This window comes from Zeus faber, assembly GCF_960531495.2.
Source record: "Zeus faber genome assembly, chromosome: 20".
NCBI lineage: Eukaryota > Metazoa > Chordata > Actinopteri > Zeiformes > Zeidae > Zeus > Zeus faber.
This window is the reverse complement of record NC_137207.1, coordinates 7,014,417-7,033,749: the sequence shown is the minus strand read 5'-3', so window position 1 is coordinate 7,033,749 and position 19,333 is coordinate 7,014,417. Positions and strand designations below refer to the sequence as shown.

Sequence of the window (19,333 nt, the reverse complement as noted above, 5' to 3'; positions counted from 1 at the left end):
GGGCAAATCTGTGCACTTGCATCACATGCACAAATTTGCCCATTTGTGTGTGTGGGGGGGAAGGAAGGTTGTGCGTGCGTGCTTGTGTGTGTGTCAGAATAATAGCCCTATCTTCCCGTCCGGCAGTCTAAAAGGAGATAAAAGTTAGGGCTGTGATTTAAGGACTGTGTTAGAGTATGACAGTTACTGAGTTGTAAAGTCATATTCACACACATCATAAAGCTCCCCGGCTCCACTGCCAACATAAAAGAAAGAACACATGCATCCCAAAGACCTCCAGAACCGCACGCACGCACGCACACACACACACACACACACACACACACACACACACACACACACACACACACACACACACACACACACACACACACACACACACACACACACACACACACACACACACACACACACACACACATTATATCAACAAGTACATATACCAAACCAGCTGACAGCAACACTGACTGATCAAGTCACACACACACCTTCTTGCACTGGTATCAAAGTAAGGTCAGAGTAAATAAACCTGGTAAAATGAGGACCCATGTTTCTGGTGCACTTCTAAAACAAAAAATAGTGCATCTGGAGACCGGGCCTCACTAGTAAAACAAACAGACACACAAGTTCTTGTACTTGTACCAAAGTGAGGTCCTTGTAAATACACCTGGTAAAGTGAGGACTAGCGATCTTAATAATTACTGTATAACTGTTAACCAACAATAAGAATGTTGACCGATTAATACTATCAGTTAAACGGTTAAGAAATGTTATTAAAAAAATATAGTTTAAGTAATTTTAAAAAGTTTGTTGCATGGTTAAAGAAAAATAGGCTATACAAACTATTGCTTAAATAAAACTCATGGGAGCGAGCGTGCAACTAGGGCTGTGACAATTACCGCATTACCATGGTGACGTGACGGGGTTGAGCTCATTAACGACATCTCCGGAGTCCACATGCAGCTGAGCTTGTATTACCTGCCCGTAACCACTCTGTACGCAGGTTCACACCTGGCAGCTGTCAAGACAACCTGCGCCAGTGCTGACGCCGTAATGTCGAGACTGTAGAATCTGGTGAACTATGTGCGGTAGTCCAGAATGCACTGCCCTCCACATAGACCAATAGCACCAGGACCAGGCCCTGAGTATAGAGCCTCTCGTCCTCCTCTGACCCAAAGGGAAGAGGAAAATACAACGAGAGATCAATTGGGGTCGATTTGAATCCTGCCTTAATGTTCTTGGGCTGAAAAGCCGGATTGAGTTCCAACATAACCCTCTGATTGTCCGTGGAACACCCAGCAGGACTGGTGGGCCAGATTTCTTAAACGTTTCGCCGAGACAAGCAGCAGGAGCAGTGCTGACTTCAACGACAAAGATTTTATTCCCACCTCCTGGAGAGGTTTGAATTGGGGTCTCGCTGCGGCATTCAACAATAGAACCAGATTCCATTTTGGAGTCAGGGAGCGCACACACGGGCAAAACCGGCTGGTGCCTTGCAAACTCCTGGCTGCAAATCTGTGCAAATGCGAGCTGCAGGAACCACAGCGAACCTCCTGGTCGGAGTCAGCCTTACAGGCTTCGACCGTGAGTCCAGACTGAGAGCCAAGTCCAAAGTGAGCTTGGCTGGAACCAGAGCACTCGTTTTCCAATTCACCAGAAAACCTAGGCTGCAGAGATCGTCGAGCAGCGCCCCCGTGTGGGAGTGTGCCAATTCCCTTGACCCCACTGGATTATCTGGAGATTGTGCAGATATGACAGAACCTTTATTCCCCTGGTGCACAGTGGGGCAATAGCTGCCTACACACAAATAGTGAATATTTTGGGGCCAGAGAGAGACAAAACGGGAGAACACAAAACTTGCACACTCTGTCCTGAAAGCTGTGCCTTTCAAAATGAATATGTGAAAGTAAGCATCTTTCAATCCACCGACATAAATCAGTCTCCCTGTCTTAAACAGGTGACGGTATGTTAATATTTGAAGTGGGAGCTTTCTCAACGTTTTGTTTAAAGTTCTCAGATCCAGAATTGGTTTCAGAAAATAAATTTCCTATTTCCTTTTTTATGAGGAAATAGCTGCTGAAAAAAAAAAAAAATGCAGTTTCTCTCTCTGTCGCCTACCGGGCAAGTGGCACCCTTCTCCAGCAAGGACAGAATTTTCTGTGTCTGGATGAAGGACGTTGAATCAAATACCTCGGCCTGCGTGACGCCAGCACACGCCAGTGGACGATGGGCAAACTGCAGCACATAACCCTCTAGAATCGTCCTCTCTTCCCAGGGATAAACTGTGCATGCGCGTTTCCATATGCTCACAAGTGGAGAGGCATGCTGTGGTTTCCGGTAGCATGGGCACCAGGGCGGTTACGCCCACAAATTGAGCCTCCGGCTACATTCTCTGGGCAGGGAGGCTCACACGTGTTGATGTGTTTGGTGACATGTCCGGGCCCCACCCAAGGCTTCAGGCTCATATTTTCATTTTGGGCAATGATGTTCATGTCTCTAAGGGGACAGGGGGCCACAATAAACACACTGGGAAAACACAAGGGGAGAGGGGAAATAAAGACTGTGTGTATTTTGTGTACATTAACCGCACGGCTTTCATTGGCATGGGACTTGGTACAGCAGAATGTCTTTTTCGTGCTAAAACTCAAGGACAAGCAGACGGTCCAGCAGCAGGAATCCCCTCTGTCGCAGCTCCAGTCCAAGGTACCTTCCTGCCTCTCACCACCGAAGGCTGCGGCTGCTAAGGATGGCGGAAAGGATTCCTGTTCCAGACCCTAATCCCGTCAGAAGGGGGAGGCTGGGACGTCTCCTGGGCCGGAGCCCGTCCACTCCTGGCCCACAACGTTCTTGGGGGCCATCTGGATCCCAACTGCTCCCTCAATGAGACAGAGTTCTGGCGGGTCCATCGAAGCATGAAATTACTCAATGCCACCAATTCCTTCTGGTGCCGCTCAAACGTGTGGGTCATGGTGTCCACAATGGGCCCAAATAGGCCCGATACCTTCACCGGAGCGTCCAGGGCCTGTTTTTCTCCTTCTCAGATATCTGAAACAGATTCAGCCATAGGTGGCACTGTGTCACCACCAAAAACCCCACACATGCCCTGAGTCTTGCACTGCACCCTTGGCCTTCGTGAGACAGTAGTCAGTGGCCTTGTGCAGTTCCACGTACATCTCAGGGGTTGGCCTTCTCCTCCAGCTCCCGTAGGAGACTGGCCTAGTAGGCCTGCAGCAGGCAGATGTAATTAAGCAGTGCTGCACCCTGCCCCACAGCCTTGTAAGACTTTTCAGCCAAATTCAGCATCAGCCTACACCCGTTGGATGGTAGCTGAAGCTTTTCCGCGGTGAGGCAGGACCACAGGTGGGCAGCAACCGATTACTCTAGGGGGGGCATAGCCAGGTATCCCAACTCTGGCTCGGTGTCCAGGATCTACCACTAGTTAAACGCCTGGCTGGGGGAGCCCGTCTTCTGGGGAGGGCCCCAAGACGACCTCACTTCTCTTGGTAAAATCCCACAGAACCAGAAGGGCACGCGGGCGGGGAGGCCAATCCCCAGCCTCCGTAAAGTACACCCCCACCAGCATGGAGAGAGCAACGGCTTCCGGGTCTGCCCACGGGGTCCCCAGCTTCACCACAGCTAGCTCCAGGAGGTGCAGGAGCTCCTGGTATTAAGACCCCTGGAACGGTTTGTGAGCAGCACAATGTGCCTCCTCACCTGGCTTTTCTACTTCTTCTTCCTCCTCAGAGCCCCTCGTGACCCTGAAGCAAGGCCCGAGGAGGGGAGATCCAATTCCTCCTCTTTGCCCTCCTCCCAAGACACTCGTAGGCCTTTTAGCAGTACTGGGACGACTAGGGAGGGAACTGAAGATGTCGGCCCAATGGCGGATGACTTCAAGCGGCAGACTCGGGCCGTTGACACAAAAGAACAGGCCTGAAAGCACCGCTTCCGCGTGTACCTGGCCGAGACAGCAGACACGCAGCAGGTGAGTATCGCTACGGGTCATGTGCGTGGCACAGCCCGCACAGGTCTTCAAGTCCACAGCCGACATAATTTTTTCCTTTCTTTTCTTCCTTCTGTAATAGAGGGCTTTCTTCCAACAGCAGAGAGCTGAATAAGTAAAGATGAAGAGTGACAGGCAGTGACCCAGTATATTAACTGGGGGCTGGCCTTATGATAGGTGCCCTATTGGCCCGATCACAGCCTGTCAAGGCCAAGTTGAGACTTGGTTGGTTAAAAAGGGCTTTCAGATTCATTCCATGGAGCTGTCTGGATATAGCTTAAGTAAGAACGGATAGCAAGAACTTGAGTCTCGAAATCAATTCAAACTTTTCAGTCGCTCCACTCGTCACTAGGAGGGCCAGTTCATTAAACATATGGGGGATTTATTTTTTTTGTGTCTGATTATAAGTAATTATTCCTTGGGCTGTGCCTGACTCAGAATTTTGTCAGTCAGATCAGATTTGGCTGTTCAATGCGAATATTCGACGGGGGGGGGGGGGCACAGGCGCACGGAGGACCCATGTTTCTGAGCACTTCTAAAACAACAAAATTGGCAATTCTGAGACTGGTCCTCACAAGTATAGTTGGGCTGTGACGGTATGAATTGTGGGGTTGGGGGGGGGTCATACATTCCATATCCCTAAAGTATAGTAAACCACACTTAACTATAGCGCGCGCACACACACACACACACACACACACACACACACACACACACACACACACACACACACACACACACACACACACACACACACACACACACACACACACACACACACACACACACACACACACACACACACACACACACACACTCTCTCTTAAATATTAGGAGTATAAGGAGGAGAGATAAGACAAGAAAACAATGGGAAGAACAACAACAACAACAACAACACAACAGTGAACGTATGAATATCATTCACAATAATTAATTAACTGTAGCGTGTTCAGTTCCTATGTCATTGTTTTTAAAATTAACTCTCATCCTACGTTTTTTTCTGTTTATAGCATCCTCTCGGGCTCACTCTCTCTCTCTCCCTCTGTCTTTCTTACACACACACACACACACACACACACACACACACACACACACACACACACACACACACACACACACACACACACACACACACACACACACACACACACACACACACACACACACACACACACACTACCGTTGGGGATGAGAATGCCTCCCATCATGGTGCCAAATACAATGGTGAGGGTGATCATCTTAAAGCGCAGAGGAGGCATGTACCCTCCAGCAGCAAACGTTCCATCCTTCTGCTGTGAGAGAGACAGATAGAGAGAGAAGACAAAATAGGGCGCGCAAGAGAAAAGGAGAGTTAAGAGACGTATAAATACAAAGACAGATGTGGGGAAAGAGATAGAATTGGGATAACAGCAAGAGGAAAAACCAACATATATGGACGGGTGTCAGTGTCTAAAAATGTCTTTGAAGGAACTCCAAAATCAGTTTTGTTTTTATTATTATTATTACACTTTACTTTTTATATAGAAAAAATAATAATAATAACAAATCCCTTCTACCCACCTCCCGCCAAACACCCAACGGCCCTGGAACGCATTCAGAAAAACATACACAACTGAATCTTGATTTTGTTTGCAAGTTCAAAATCTCTAGTCCTCTCATCCCAGTGGGCCTCAAGTATGAAATGCCAGCTGGGCGACTTTTATATACAAAAACACAAGTTTGGGGGTTCATCAACCCTTTGGCATTTGACGTAATATAATTTAATATAACCAAGCTTCGCTTTTTAAATCGCTTTTGTAATTCTTCACTCACACACCGCTTCAGCGAGAGATTGACTGAGCTGCTAAAGCATTACACCTCTACAGTATCTGTCCCTTCTTGGCCTCTGTACTTCAGAGGTAGAATGGTGCTTGGCCTCACCTGCTGCTCGAAGAGCATGGTGTTGATGGCCTGCCGGCAGGGCAGGATCATCATGGGGAAGCCCACAGCCACAGACATCATGAAGCCCACGCGGATCATCTCTGTCACCAGGTTGGAGGGGAAGTTCATCAGCACATTGCCCTCGATGTTCTCCATGAAGCTCACATAGCCGAAGAAACCCACCTGGGAGGAAGGGGAGAGGAAGGATGACGAACTCCAATCCTACTTATTTAAATGATGGTCGTTACGGGAGGGAACTAGAAGAGGGTGTAGCCATCACTCACGGTGATGTAGAAGGTGGTGACCACGTTAAGGGAGGATGTGAAGATGGTGCTCATGCGCTTGACGGACGGCTCGTCCAGGCTGTCGTAGGTCGGCAGCACCTGCCTGAGGGAGACAAGCGACCCCCGGGTGGGCAGAATGGCCTTGCAGGGCAAATCAAGCGCTAGTGCGCCGGCTAACCTCGCTCAACAACTCAACCATCACGCTGATGTCATTATGATGGGAAAGGACATCAGCGGAAAACATGGATGGCCAAAGTAAAACGAATTTGTAAAAACAATGGCCGTTTAGGTGTCTGCAGGGTGTCTACAGGTATCAGAGGGTTAAATGAAATAATTTAAAGACAAACTTTTACTACATTTAAAGACTTTTTTTGGCAAATCCTCTCTTATTCAATAAGTATTGCAGGTTAGTACTATATATTAGGTGCAGGGCAGAAGTAAGTATGAGGTACAAATAGTAGGTTATGAACAAGATAATTCTATGAACTCTTATTATAACTTATATATAACTTCCCTTTTTCAAAGACGTATATTACTTTTCAAAATGTTCAACTTAAATACACAGTAAATACACAAATTGTCTTTGAGTGTAGAAACTAAGTGAGGGTAAGCTTAGGTTCAGCGGTAGACTTATGGTTTTATAACATCAGAAATGTTAATTTTGTCAAAAATAAATCTACGGATAAATAAAATCTGACAAAATGTTTTTGTTGAAATTAAAGACTATTTAATGACTTTTAAGAGATCATATTTGTAAAAACATATATTTTTTAAGGACCTGCAGACACCCTGGGTTTGGTCGTAAAAATAAATTAAGGGTGCATATATGGTAGATCTTCTTATAATCTAATGTTGGTGGTGAATTCTAGACTCAATAGAAAATTAGGGGGATTCTTTAACAATGTTTGACAAGAAAAAAAAGAAAAAAAAGAACATTTTGATTCATGCAACGTTAGAAAAATAAAATTGTAGTGGAAAAGAGAAGCTTGTTTTTCATTCCAAAGGAGAGATGAGTGTGAGAAAGAAGCCGGAGGACGTGATGAAAGAGCGGGCGAAGACAAGTCCGAGGTTGAAACTGAGGCTGTTGGCATGTACAATGTGGGGAAGTGTGTGTGTGTGTGTGTGTGTGTGTGTGTGTGTGTGTGTGTGGGCAGCAGGACATTAAACAGGGAATTTTACAGGCCTTCTATATTACAGCGAGTGGTTGGCAGGTTTTAGAGCATTATAAACTTTCTCGGCACTCTCTTTGTGTGCGCTTTCACTCACTTGTGTGCGTATGACGGAGCGGGGGGGAAGAGCGATATTGAGAGAGGAGAAGTGGGGGGGGAAACAATCCATAACCAAAACCCCTCCCCAACACCCCATCTCACTTTCACGCAGGCTAGTTTTATGGGCGAACGGAGTCCCACGGTGCCGTTCTTCAGCACTTGTTTAATCAGCGACCCGGTAAATCTCACGGCCAAGGTTAAATATAACGCCATATTGTAGGCGGGGGAGCTAAAAGATTGAATGGCCGCTCATTAGTCCCAACTCCGAATTTAATGTGTTTTTATTTGTTTTACAATGGGTTTAAAAAAGTGGAACTAGGCGGAACTAGGCGCCTATGTGTGCAAGGTGATATGGACCAATTTATCAAGATGAAGGAATTTTAAGATAGACATCTGTACATATCTGAATACCTGCTTATGTGTTCAGAGTAAAATTTTAAGGAGACAAACTGAGGTTCATGACATTCAACCTCTGATATTTACCTGAATACTTAAGGGCTTCCTATCTTATTTAGTAATAACTAGAAAGCAAATTTGTGTGATTATATGGCGCTTTTATTACATCGCGATACAATACCATTAGAAAAAAACCAATAGAAACGTTAAATCTTTTCCTCAGCCCAGTTAGCAGTATAGAAATATCTTGGCTTTGAAAGCAGACAGAACAGGGAGCTTCTCATCAGACTATTTTCCCTTATGTTCATTACAGGCTCATTGCTCGTCGCTGTCCAAACCGTTTCATACCCCCCAAAAATGCACACAAATAAATAAATAAATAAATCGTGGTCCAGCCCCTCTGTCCCAACATAAGGGCGATGTTAAGTAACGTTTTAACTGAAAGTAAACACGTCTCATGAGCCGTAATAAAACTCCAATGTGCTGAAAGCTGTTTAATCAGCCTGTGAATGTGTCAGTGTGTGCCTCGGAGTAGGCGGCTTTCCAAAGTGCTGATTGGTGGTTTGGCCGCCGTCGCCTAGCGGAACGCACGCCTCGCACTGCCTGACCACAGGGCAGGGACAAACCCTGCCAAATATCACTCAGCACCGGGGAGACGTGCGCACAAACACACACGACCCATACGCAGATGACTTCTGTCTTCTATCACTGTCCAACTCCCAGACGCACACACTGAGAATCTGCTCTGCCGCGGCGCAGTAATGTAATGTTGTGTTGCCGCGAGAGATCATGATTATTAAAGTCTCATTTCAACCTCGGTGTTGCTGTCGCCCCCGCTCAGAACACCTACCTCACTCGATCTCACAAAACACCCAAACACCCGGCACAAACTTGGAGCTTCCTCTGACAACCCCCCCCCCCAACACCCACCCAGGGCAGGCGCCATGACGACAAGGGCGGAGCCGCGGAACATGCGATAGACCATGCAGGTTGATGGATGGAAGCAGAGAGGACAGATGGACGGACAGAGTGAGGGATGGATGGATGGATGGAAGGAGAAGTGTGGAGGTGTGATCATTAAGGTCTATTGCGATAGCAATGATATGGCATGAATAAACATTCCATAGAATATGCCTATTGGTTTAATTAAGAAAATGCACATGGCATAATCTGTCGTAAAAGCGATTCTGGAAAATCTTTATTAAGTTACAAATATCAGGAATATCATTCCCCCCCCCCCCCACGACTTTACAAGGCATTCCAGCATTTAAATTTCTGAAGACGAAAATCAAGCCCCTAATGGACCTGGTAAGAACCCTGTACATAAATCACACACAGGCTATATACACACCGATCAACCACAACATTCAAACCACCTGGCTTATATTGTGTAGGTTCCCCTCATGCCACCAAAACAGCTCCACAACAGTGTGGCAGGGCAAATTACCCTGCTAAAAGAGGCCACTGCCATCAGGAAATATCATTGCCATCAAGGGGTGTACTTGGTCTGCAACAATGTTTGGGCAGGTAGAGCGTGTCAAAGTAATATCCACATGAATGCCAGGACCCAAGGTTTCCCAGCAGAACATTGCCCAGAGCATCACACTGCCTCCACCGGCTTTGCTTCTTCCTATAGTGCATCCTGGTGCCATCTCTTCCTCTGGTAAATGACGCATACATCTGGCCATCTACATGATGACAAAGAAAATGTGATTCATCAGGCCAGGCCACCTTCTCCCATTGCTCCATGGTCCAGTTCTGATGCTCACATGCCCAATGTAGGAGCTTTCAGCGGTGTACAGGGGTCAGAGTGCCCCTCCCACACCTTTCTATCAAAGCAGCGTTAACTTTTTCAGCAATTTGTGCTACAGTAGCTCTTCTGTGGGATCGGCCCAGACGGGCAAACCTTCGCTCCCCACACGCATCAATGAGCCCATGGGCGCCCATGACCCTGTCGTCGTGTATCCTTCACTAAACCACTTTTGGTAGGTACTAACCACTGCATACCAAGAACACCCCACAAGACCTGCCGTTTTGGAGATGTTCTGACCCAGTCGTCTAGCCATCACAATTTGGCCCTTATCAAACTCGCTCAAATCATTGCCCATTTTCCTTGCTTCCAAAGGAAAAAAATGGGCAAGAAACTGACTTTTCACTTGCTGCCGAATATATCCCAACCTTTAACAGGTGCCAATGGAACAAGATGATCAATGTTACTAACTTCACTTGTCAGTTGTTTTAATGTTGTGGCTGATCTGTGTATAATATACTGTATATATATATTTTATTGTAATCACATTACCCAATAAATTCATTTTCTCATTGGAATTGGGGAGAAAAAAAATAGCATGGAAAAGATCGCAGAAAGACAAAGGTCGACACAAAAAGCCTGTTTGGGGCTGATGGCAAAAATCCCGCTCCCCTGAGAGACCAATCTGAGTTCTATTCTAACCAGTTTATTAGAGAAAGGGGGGGAAAAAAAAGTAAATTTGTAATTTCTTGGATGCATATTGGTTAACGTCTGACGTCTTAAGATTCGATGTGGCGTGATCGGACAGCGTGAAGTCAGGAAGCGGAGGGTGATCAGAGCGGCGGAGCAGGGACAGGCAAGATGGCTGATTAAGCAAACAGCTATGAGAAGCTGAATAGCTGCATTAAGCGGCCTCCTCTAGCAAGCGCGGACCATCGGCCTCTATGAGCATAATGAGCCCGGCCCAAAGTGGCTGTAATTCAGGTATTCATGTGGTGATTGTGACATTTTCTCATAATTCCAGATGCAGAAATGAGAGAGAGTGGGTTTGGGCTGAGGAAAAAAATACGAGGCCATTTACATTTTTTAGGAACGCGCCCGCCACATAATTGTAGCCCTACGCTTAACATCTACACAGCTTACAAGACCTTGGATTTTTCTAGCATCATAGTAGTTTGTGGGAGTTAGTTTGATTTTGTGGTCGGGTACTTGGCGGAGGGGTGAGGGTGGGCAGGTGGAGAACTACTTACGACTGACAGGAGAAGGCCATCCCGCAGATGGGGAGGCAGCGAAACACGCCCTCCCAGCGCACCAAACTGACCTGCCCCAACCACCAGCCACCGAGCAGCCCATGTTTAAATGAGGACAGCACCATCTGAGGGAGAGGGGGGGGGGGGGGGTGGGGGGGTTGGCAGTTAAGGACCAAACCAAATGCAAGGCAACTGTTCGGGTTGGGAGGAAGGGACGGAGAGGAACCGGGAACGAGAGGAGGAAGACCAGGAGGAGAAAAAGGAGGAGACTGCCCCTGCCGAGGCCTCGGTGGACACATGGTGTGAACGTGAAGAGACGGACGAAGGGAAATATGAACGGGTGGAAAGACACACACCGCGACAGGAAAACCCCCACCGACCAAAACCCCCATCGCTGGTGACCAAAGGGCAAATGACTAAATAACAGATTTTTACGTCTTCAAATGGGGGAGGGGAGGGAGGGGTTGTGGTCGGCGTTGAGGGTTTGCCGCCACTCGCTCCTGCCCTGGATCCGGGTCCAGGTCTGAGCCCAAGGCCCTGCGCAGCCTCCAAAGGCGTACCAGCCAGGGGCTCTCGGACACCTGGGTGGAGGAGGAGCACGCAACATCCCTTCGACACCACTTGCATGCCCGCTCGCCCTTCCCATGCAACTCAAGGAAGGAAACCTGAGCGCACACACGCCACACACAGACACACACAACCCAACTTGATTTTAAGGAAGAGCAGACTGGATGAATGGTTCAGGCAGATGAGCGGCCCCACAACCTACTCTTGACCGGGGTGGGGTGGGTGGCAGGGTGTGGGGGTTTCCTTGGTTACTTACGGGTGACAGCAGAAGGTGGTGGCGATAATGGGCAGGCACTGAATGACACCCCTGAGCCTCCACAGGTGAACGTGCTCCACCCAGGAGCCAGAGACAATGCCGTAGCGCAGAGAGGACAGCACTATCTACGGCACCGGCAGTGGAGAAAACAACCACAGCGGGAGGAGAGGATCCGGAGGTGGAGGAGGAGGACGACAAGGAGGAGGAGGGGGAGGGGGGAGAGCAAGAAGGGAGTGAATCAAATGGGGGTGGAGTGGAAGGCGAGATGAGATGAGATGAGAAGGATGGGTTGTGGTGGAATAGTCAGGAGCGGGAAGGGAAGGCAGTGGGGGGAGGGTGGAGTGGAGGGAGAGGAGAGAAGAGAAGAGACGAGAAGGAGGAGGAGATAGAAAGGGAGGGAAATAGTTCAGTTAGAGGGTTAGTGGTACAGACTGGGGGGCTGAGCTGCAGCTTATGGCCGCACGCCGGAAAGGAGGATGTACCCTCGACCGATGGAAGAACAGTCGATGGACAACTAGAGCCGAGGTCTACAATGACCCCGGCACCGCTACATAATACAAGCAGAGATAAGTAAACTGTGTGGGTGTAACGTTACAGCCGAAAGAAAGTATTCACCTTCAAGTGACCGTTTTTTGCCATGTTTGCTTAGTTTAAAACACTGAGGTAAATATTTATCAATGTACTTAAGCAAAACATATCCACTGGCGATGCACATCAAAAAAAATGATGAGTTTATTATTGAGTTAAACCAAGTGCCGGCATGTGCCCTAAAGCCGAGGCAACCAATCGACGATTTAGGAAGTTTCCCTCAAGTAATTACATTTGGACCATTGCAGCACTCACAATTAAGTTATTCTATTTAAGTCCAAACATTATTAAGGCATCTTCCACAAGTATAGACGGTTGAAATACATTTTCTTATAAATGCACTTTAATGGCCTCTTCAGCTTATTTTATGGAACTTATGTCGATTTTGGTCACACAAATGTGCATTTGATCAAAGCAGGGTGAAACCATCTTACACCCACTGCATACCAAAGCTGTTCTGTAAATTGAAGCAAATTAGTTAGGGTTCAAGGCGTACCAAACGTCAACACACAGACACAGACACAGACACACGTCCTTCAATCATCTCGATAACCGTTCATCCGGTCTACTTCACACTGTTTGTTGCTGGGGACCCAAGGACGTGCAATGTCTAATTTGGTGCAAGTTGTACACTCAACACATCTTCAATATTTATAAACATATATACACACACACAGATATATATAGTACACACACACACACATATGTGTGTGTACTATATATATATATATATATATATATATATATATATATATATATATATATATATATATATATATATATATATATATATATATATATATATATATATCTGTGTGTGTGTGTGTGTGTGTATTTTTTTGTTGTGGTATTCCCACCACTGTTGTTGGCTTTTGTTTCAATAAATTGTTTGAGATGAGGAAATCACCATTGCATGCTTCTGCTTAAATGCTCTACTTTCATGAGATAAAATCACTGTAGCCTGAACTTTTTACATTTTCCATATATTTCACCCGAAAGCCAAATATCCCTAACTTTTTGTGAGTAGTACACACACACACACACACACACACACACACACACACACACACACACACACACACACACACACACACACACACACACACACACACACACACACACACACACACACACACACACACACACACACATACACACACACACACACTTTTCCAAGGTGCAAATTAACCACTATATCAGAACATGCCTCACCATTAAGCCAAAAGCTTACATTTGAGATTGATTTTCTGTTCTGAACTTACTTAAAGAGGATACTTAACCATTACAGACATTGAATATTTAATACATGACTAAACTGAAATTTTTAAGCATTTATTCGACACCTATTTGAGGAGTATTTGATTCTTTCTTCGTGTTAAGATAATGGGTTCATGTTTTGTGACATTTAACGTAATATTTGCACCTGAAAACGTTCTGGGGTTTTTTAGTCACATTGGGTGCCTGATAAGGGTTTGCTTGGATTGACCATTAATTTGGCCAGGGAGCATGCAAACAAAAAGTCCCTGTCAAGCTCTGTGTGATGTAATGCTAATACACTAGCTTACTGGCCAGCAGGATACATAAATCCTGTTGGGAGGTTCCCTACTGAGGCTCCAAAAGTAAACAAGCAGAATGTCAAACAGGCTTTGGTGTCTCAGTGGTCCTGGATGAATGGTAACGTACGGTACATCATGGCTTGGTAATTCCAGCAATATTTTTATGTAGTTATTTATTACTCCACTTGTTGAAATTCTGCATGAATTATTTAAATCAGAAAAATATCTATCTATATAAATTAAAAAAAATATCTATCTACATATACAGTACATACTGTATATCTCTATAAATATATGTGTGTATATGACACACACACACACACACACACACACACACACACACACACACACACACACACACACACACACACACACACACACACACACACACACACACACACACACACACACACACACACCCCCTTCAATCATCTCGAAAACCGTTCATCCAATCTACTTCACACTTGGAGTGTTTGTTGCTGGGGACCCAAGGACGTGCAATGTCTAATTTGCTGCAATTTGTACACACAACACATCTTCAATATTTATAAACTTTGAATAAACAGCGAGCCACCGCTGGGCTTAAGGGCTCTGCAACGAAGTCACAAAGAGTGTCTTTCCCCGTGTATGACTTTAACCAGCAGTTTCATCTTCCATTGTGGAACACAGGACTAAATCACTGACATTTTCTTAAACTGTGACATTATTATGAAAGAAAGTCTGGCATTTTGAACAGGCACCATTAAAATGTCTTAGAAAGTCTTAAATTCGGACCAGGCATATACTAGTGCTTTATTTATAATAACATCAGAAATCCAGAGAACTAACCATTTTTTCTAATTAGGATACCTGAGCACACTATTTCTTAAACCTAGCTTAATAACCTTAACATAACATAACATTCCTGTCCGGACCAATTTATTATTCAGCAAGCAGTTGATGACCTGTGTGCTGAGTGGGTGTCACGGGCGTGTCTGCCTTGCGTGCGTCTCCAACTCACCGTGAACATGAAGAGGGTGTAGAATATGAGGGCCATGGCAGAGAAGGACTGGATGGAGGACATCATGTTCCTCTGCAGGCTCAGCGGAAGCACGATGAACAGGGACACGGCGATCAACAGCAGCACACGGAAACTGCCCGTCACCTGCAGGCGTCGACATGATTAGGGTTTGAAAGATGATTAGGGTTGAAAAATAATAATATGGAGGTCAAAGGGGAGCTTCGTGCATTGCAGTGAACTTGAGGAAAAGCTCATAATGTATGTGTAATGGTTGTTAATTACGTGACGATTTGAATAACAAAACTGGGGGAGAATATCACAGAATATCACTTCCCCCCCCCCCCCCCCAAGGACTTTTCAAGCACCTCAAGGACCTAGTAAGAACACTGCTTCTGGAAACCGCAGCGTTGTTGAAAAAAAAAAACATGTTTTGGGTGAACTGGGGATGAGTCCCAACCTGCAAACCCAACAGCTGAGCAAAGAAACTGGATCCCAGATCGGCGATGACGACATAGAAGGCGATGCAGGTCCCCAGCATCAGCCCTATCATGCTGCAGGAGCAGAGAGAAAGGGCAAAGAAGGATGAAGAACAAGAAAACCATCACTTCCTTTTCATTTGATGTGTTCTTTGATTTATTTATTTATTTATTTTACACCGGGTACATGGTGCCGCGTTTTATATTTTGAAAACATAACCTCACCCACCTCGTCTCCACCAGGGTTTTGCCAGGTTTCCCGTAAGCGTGAAAAGCTGAAAAAAAGAAAAACACTTTTTACATCAGTGTGTGAAAAAGAGCAGATGTGTGTGGAGATAACGACTATTAAAAATAAAGAGGAAAAAGAAAATCGAAATCTTATATAACAGTTAAGGGCCGATAAACATGTGGCACCCTGGAACGCATGGCAAACGTGAGGCATGGGTTTAGCAGCGTTACGTCAAATAATGGTTAATAGTGTGCACATTAACCCCATATAAAACAAAAAGCCAGAATTTTCATTTCACTCTACTCATAAAACTATTTTGATTAAAAAGAAAGATAGATAGATAGATAGATAGATAGATAGATAGATAGATAGATAGATAGATAGATAGATAGATAGATAGATAGATAGATAGATAGATAGATAAAAAGTTATTTGATAAACTAAAACATGTTATCTACTATCTACAACTACTATCTACAAAAAAAAACACGTTTTTTTCTTATTAATTTAAAATAACAAAGAAATATAGAGTAAGCAAAGCTGCAGCAGAGTAATCGGGACATAACAGAATATTTATGGGTTAGCTTGCTTATTTCATGTCATACTGAGTACATTAAAAAATTTTAATTGGAAATTTACCACACACACACACACACACACACACACTTTAGTCTATGTGCATTAAAAATTTTGACATTCACTTTTGAGTGTTAAAAATAACGGATCTGCCTTAAGAACAAACACGACGACGACCACAAAAACTGTTTGTCTAGCATTCAGAGGAAAAAGGGTAAAGAAGAAAATGAACAATGACCTGATAAACCAGAGAGAAAAAATATATATATATTATAAATGTTAAAACTGTTCAGTCACGAGTCTTGCCCAAGGGCGCCACAGCGGCGCAGCTGCTTTGAAAGCCGTTGCAATCAGTCCAGTGCCTTATTCCGTATCAAATCGGAGTCCAACTCACCCAGTCCAGCATAGGTGCGGCGTTTGGTGCTACTGGCCGAGTGAACCAGGAACATGCAGGAGCGATGGGTCATCCAGGAGCAGAAGAAGAGCAGCACGGTCCCCAGTACGATGCCACACTGAGAACAGGGAAGAAGGCCAGAGATACATCAACCTCTTTATAGTGATCACGTCTGTCCGGGTCAAATTGATCACTCTGAGCGGATGATTATTATAACCACATTTTTTTTTTCTCATGCAGATTACCATCTCATGGTATCAATGGCTCTGGGGAGCCTGACACAGGATGCATACGGCACTATTTGTTCCGTTCAATGAGGAAACTGAAGAATATGAATACATCTTACCTAAAAATACAGGGTTTTTTTTTTTGGTTTTTTTTGAGGAACAGGAAAAACAACTAAGATACATTTTAAACGTAAAATAATTGCCAGAAAGGATTTAAAGTGTTTATTGAAAATGTAAAATTGTAAGGAAATCCCTGGGGATGGAGATGTGTGTGTGTGTGTGTGTGTGTATATATATATATATATATATATATATATATATATATATGTACACACATACATACATACATACATACATACACACCCACCTCCCTCAAACTAACAAGTATTTACATAATTGATTAATCTCTTGGTTTAGTATTCTTCTTCTTATTATTATTATTATTATTATTAATAATAATAATTATCTGTGTTTCATTTTATAATAAGGAGGCCAAGACCCAATAAGGCACACATTCACATTTTGGTGACTCTACAGTAGTATATACAGTATTAGACATTTTTACACAAAAAAATAAACCTATTATTACATTTTTATAATGCACAACTCAATAATTCAAAATGTATGTTTACTGTACTGTATTATTCTTATTATTCCATTTTATTATTACCATTATTTTATTCAGACTGTTTTAATTGTCTGTAGAGAAACCATCCTCACCACGACAGATACATACATACATATATAAACACACACACACACACACACACACACACACACACACACATATATATATATATATATATATATATATATGAGAAAAGGTACTTGGCAGAATATAGTCATTTAAATTCCAACTCATTCTCTATTGATTAAATAATTTCACCCCAAATTCAAGTGCCTCTCAAGTAGGACAGTACAGCCCTATCAGTGGGAAAAGATCAATTACTTACACCTGATATCCAATATACTACATTTCACGGTACCAATATGAAACAAGCTTGAAGGAGACCGATCCCCTGGCAGGTGTATCTATCACTAAAGTCACAATAAACGAGATTGTCCGTGTTAGGTGGGGGAACTGCACTGCATTGTGATGCAACGTTTGTTTCAACATCCTAGTTTAGAGTTAATACGAGCGCCTTTGCTCTAAGACAAGTGAAATTATTTTCTGGTAATTTTACCTTCTTATGAGCATTGAAATGTTTTTTTTCCCCCTTTGACACTTGAGGCTGTGGGGAGATATATATATATATATATATATATATATATATATATATATTTTTTTTTTAATCTCAGGGCGCTGCTCTATTTTGTGCACATCCATCCATATCGACTTGAGCACAACTTGCTACACTGGTTAATCGAATCCTTTGCGGGTGCCTCTCCCTTCTTGTGCCGGACCCCGCCACCAACCATGGAAACGGCTAGAAATGCATAACGCTTAACACTTAAATGCGTTCAACGGCTGTTCGTGCGTGCCATCTTTAAAAAACGGAAGCGTAACATTCGGGATCCTTCTTTTTTCAACCGAATGATCTCATGGGCCGCCACTTCCAACTCGGCCAGGTGTACCTGCTTGAAGCAGAAGGGCATGGTCAGCACGCTCACTCCCACGATGCTGTTGACCACGTTCATGATCAGACCCCAGTTGGACGCGGTCATTTTCGGCGGCTGCCCCGCGGGGGCCCGCCCCGCCCCGGTGGCCTCGGGTGCGGACGATGTGGTGATGTGGCGGTGACGGCAGAGCGCGGCGTTATCCCAGCGGCGATCTCGGTCAAACTTGTAAGGCTGGCAGCTTGCGTGAGGGTGTGCGTGGTTGGTTGCTTGCGTGGTTGGTTGAGTTGCTTGGTTGAGTTGCTTGGTTGAGTTGCTTGGTTGAGTTGTTTTGTTGGGTTTTTTTTCCGGGTTGTGCGCGCGCCCTCCGCCCACCAACCAATGACGTGGCGCTCTGGAAAGAAATACAGGGAGTCCAAAAATAAAGCAATAAATCACCGACCAAATGAAAACAGACGCTTGACGCTGCTGAGTTCGTTCTCTTTTCATCAACAGAGACGTGTGCTGCGTGTTTACCCCCCCGGGGTAAATATGAGCAGGGTTTAAACAAGAACACACACACACACACACACACACACACACACACACACACACACACACACACACAGCGTTTGTAGTTTCGTCTTCCCAGAAAACTCACCAGTTTTGCCTCCTCGTGCGATCACCCGCAGAGCCGTGGGGCGGACGCTGGGACGTCTTCCATCGGTGGGTGGGTGGGAAAGTGTGATTTAAATGCGGGAACCGTTACGGCTGCAAATCGAAACAGAGCAACAAACACAGAACCCAGGCTCAACCGCCCCCCCCACCCCCGCCCCGCGCCCCGACGCGTAACCAGGAAGTACGAAGGAGAACGTCAAAGAGCCGTGCCCGAAGACAACACCCCGCCCGGGTGTCTGGGTACGCTTCGAATGCGTGTGCGCCCTCTAGCGGCCAGGAAGGGGAAGCCCTCCTGCAAGAAACTTTGTTGGATTATTAATTACATTTTATTTATGTATTATTATCATGTATTATTATTTATAACATATACATATTTTTAAAT

General features: G+C 45.0%; 1 protein-coding gene across 1 annotated transcript in view; it reads right to left on the bottom strand.

Moving 5' to 3' along the window:
* Positions 1 to 19,070, bottom strand: part of slc38a10 (solute carrier family 38 member 10) — a 32,599-nt gene extending 13,529 nt beyond the window's left edge. Inside the window, exons 1-10 of the mRNA XM_080020807.1 lie at positions 18,935 to 19,070; positions 18,313 to 18,688; positions 16,511 to 16,628; positions 15,541 to 15,586; positions 15,293 to 15,386; positions 14,836 to 14,979; positions 10,869 to 10,993; positions 6,205 to 6,307; positions 5,921 to 6,103; positions 5,181 to 5,292 (exon numbers count right to left, since the gene is read on the bottom strand). Of these exons, the coding sequence (XP_079876933.1) occupies positions 5,181 to 5,292; positions 5,921 to 6,103; positions 6,205 to 6,307; positions 10,869 to 10,993; positions 14,836 to 14,979; positions 15,293 to 15,386; positions 15,541 to 15,586; positions 16,511 to 16,628; positions 18,313 to 18,402 (1,015 nt within the window). The 5' untranslated portion in view covers positions 18,403 to 18,688; positions 18,935 to 19,070. The remainder of the gene's footprint in view (positions 1 to 5,180; positions 5,293 to 5,920; positions 6,104 to 6,204; positions 6,308 to 10,868; positions 10,994 to 14,835; positions 14,980 to 15,292; positions 15,387 to 15,540; positions 15,587 to 16,510; positions 16,629 to 18,312; positions 18,689 to 18,934) is intronic.
* Between the last annotated feature and the right edge of the window lie 263 nt (positions 19,071 to 19,333).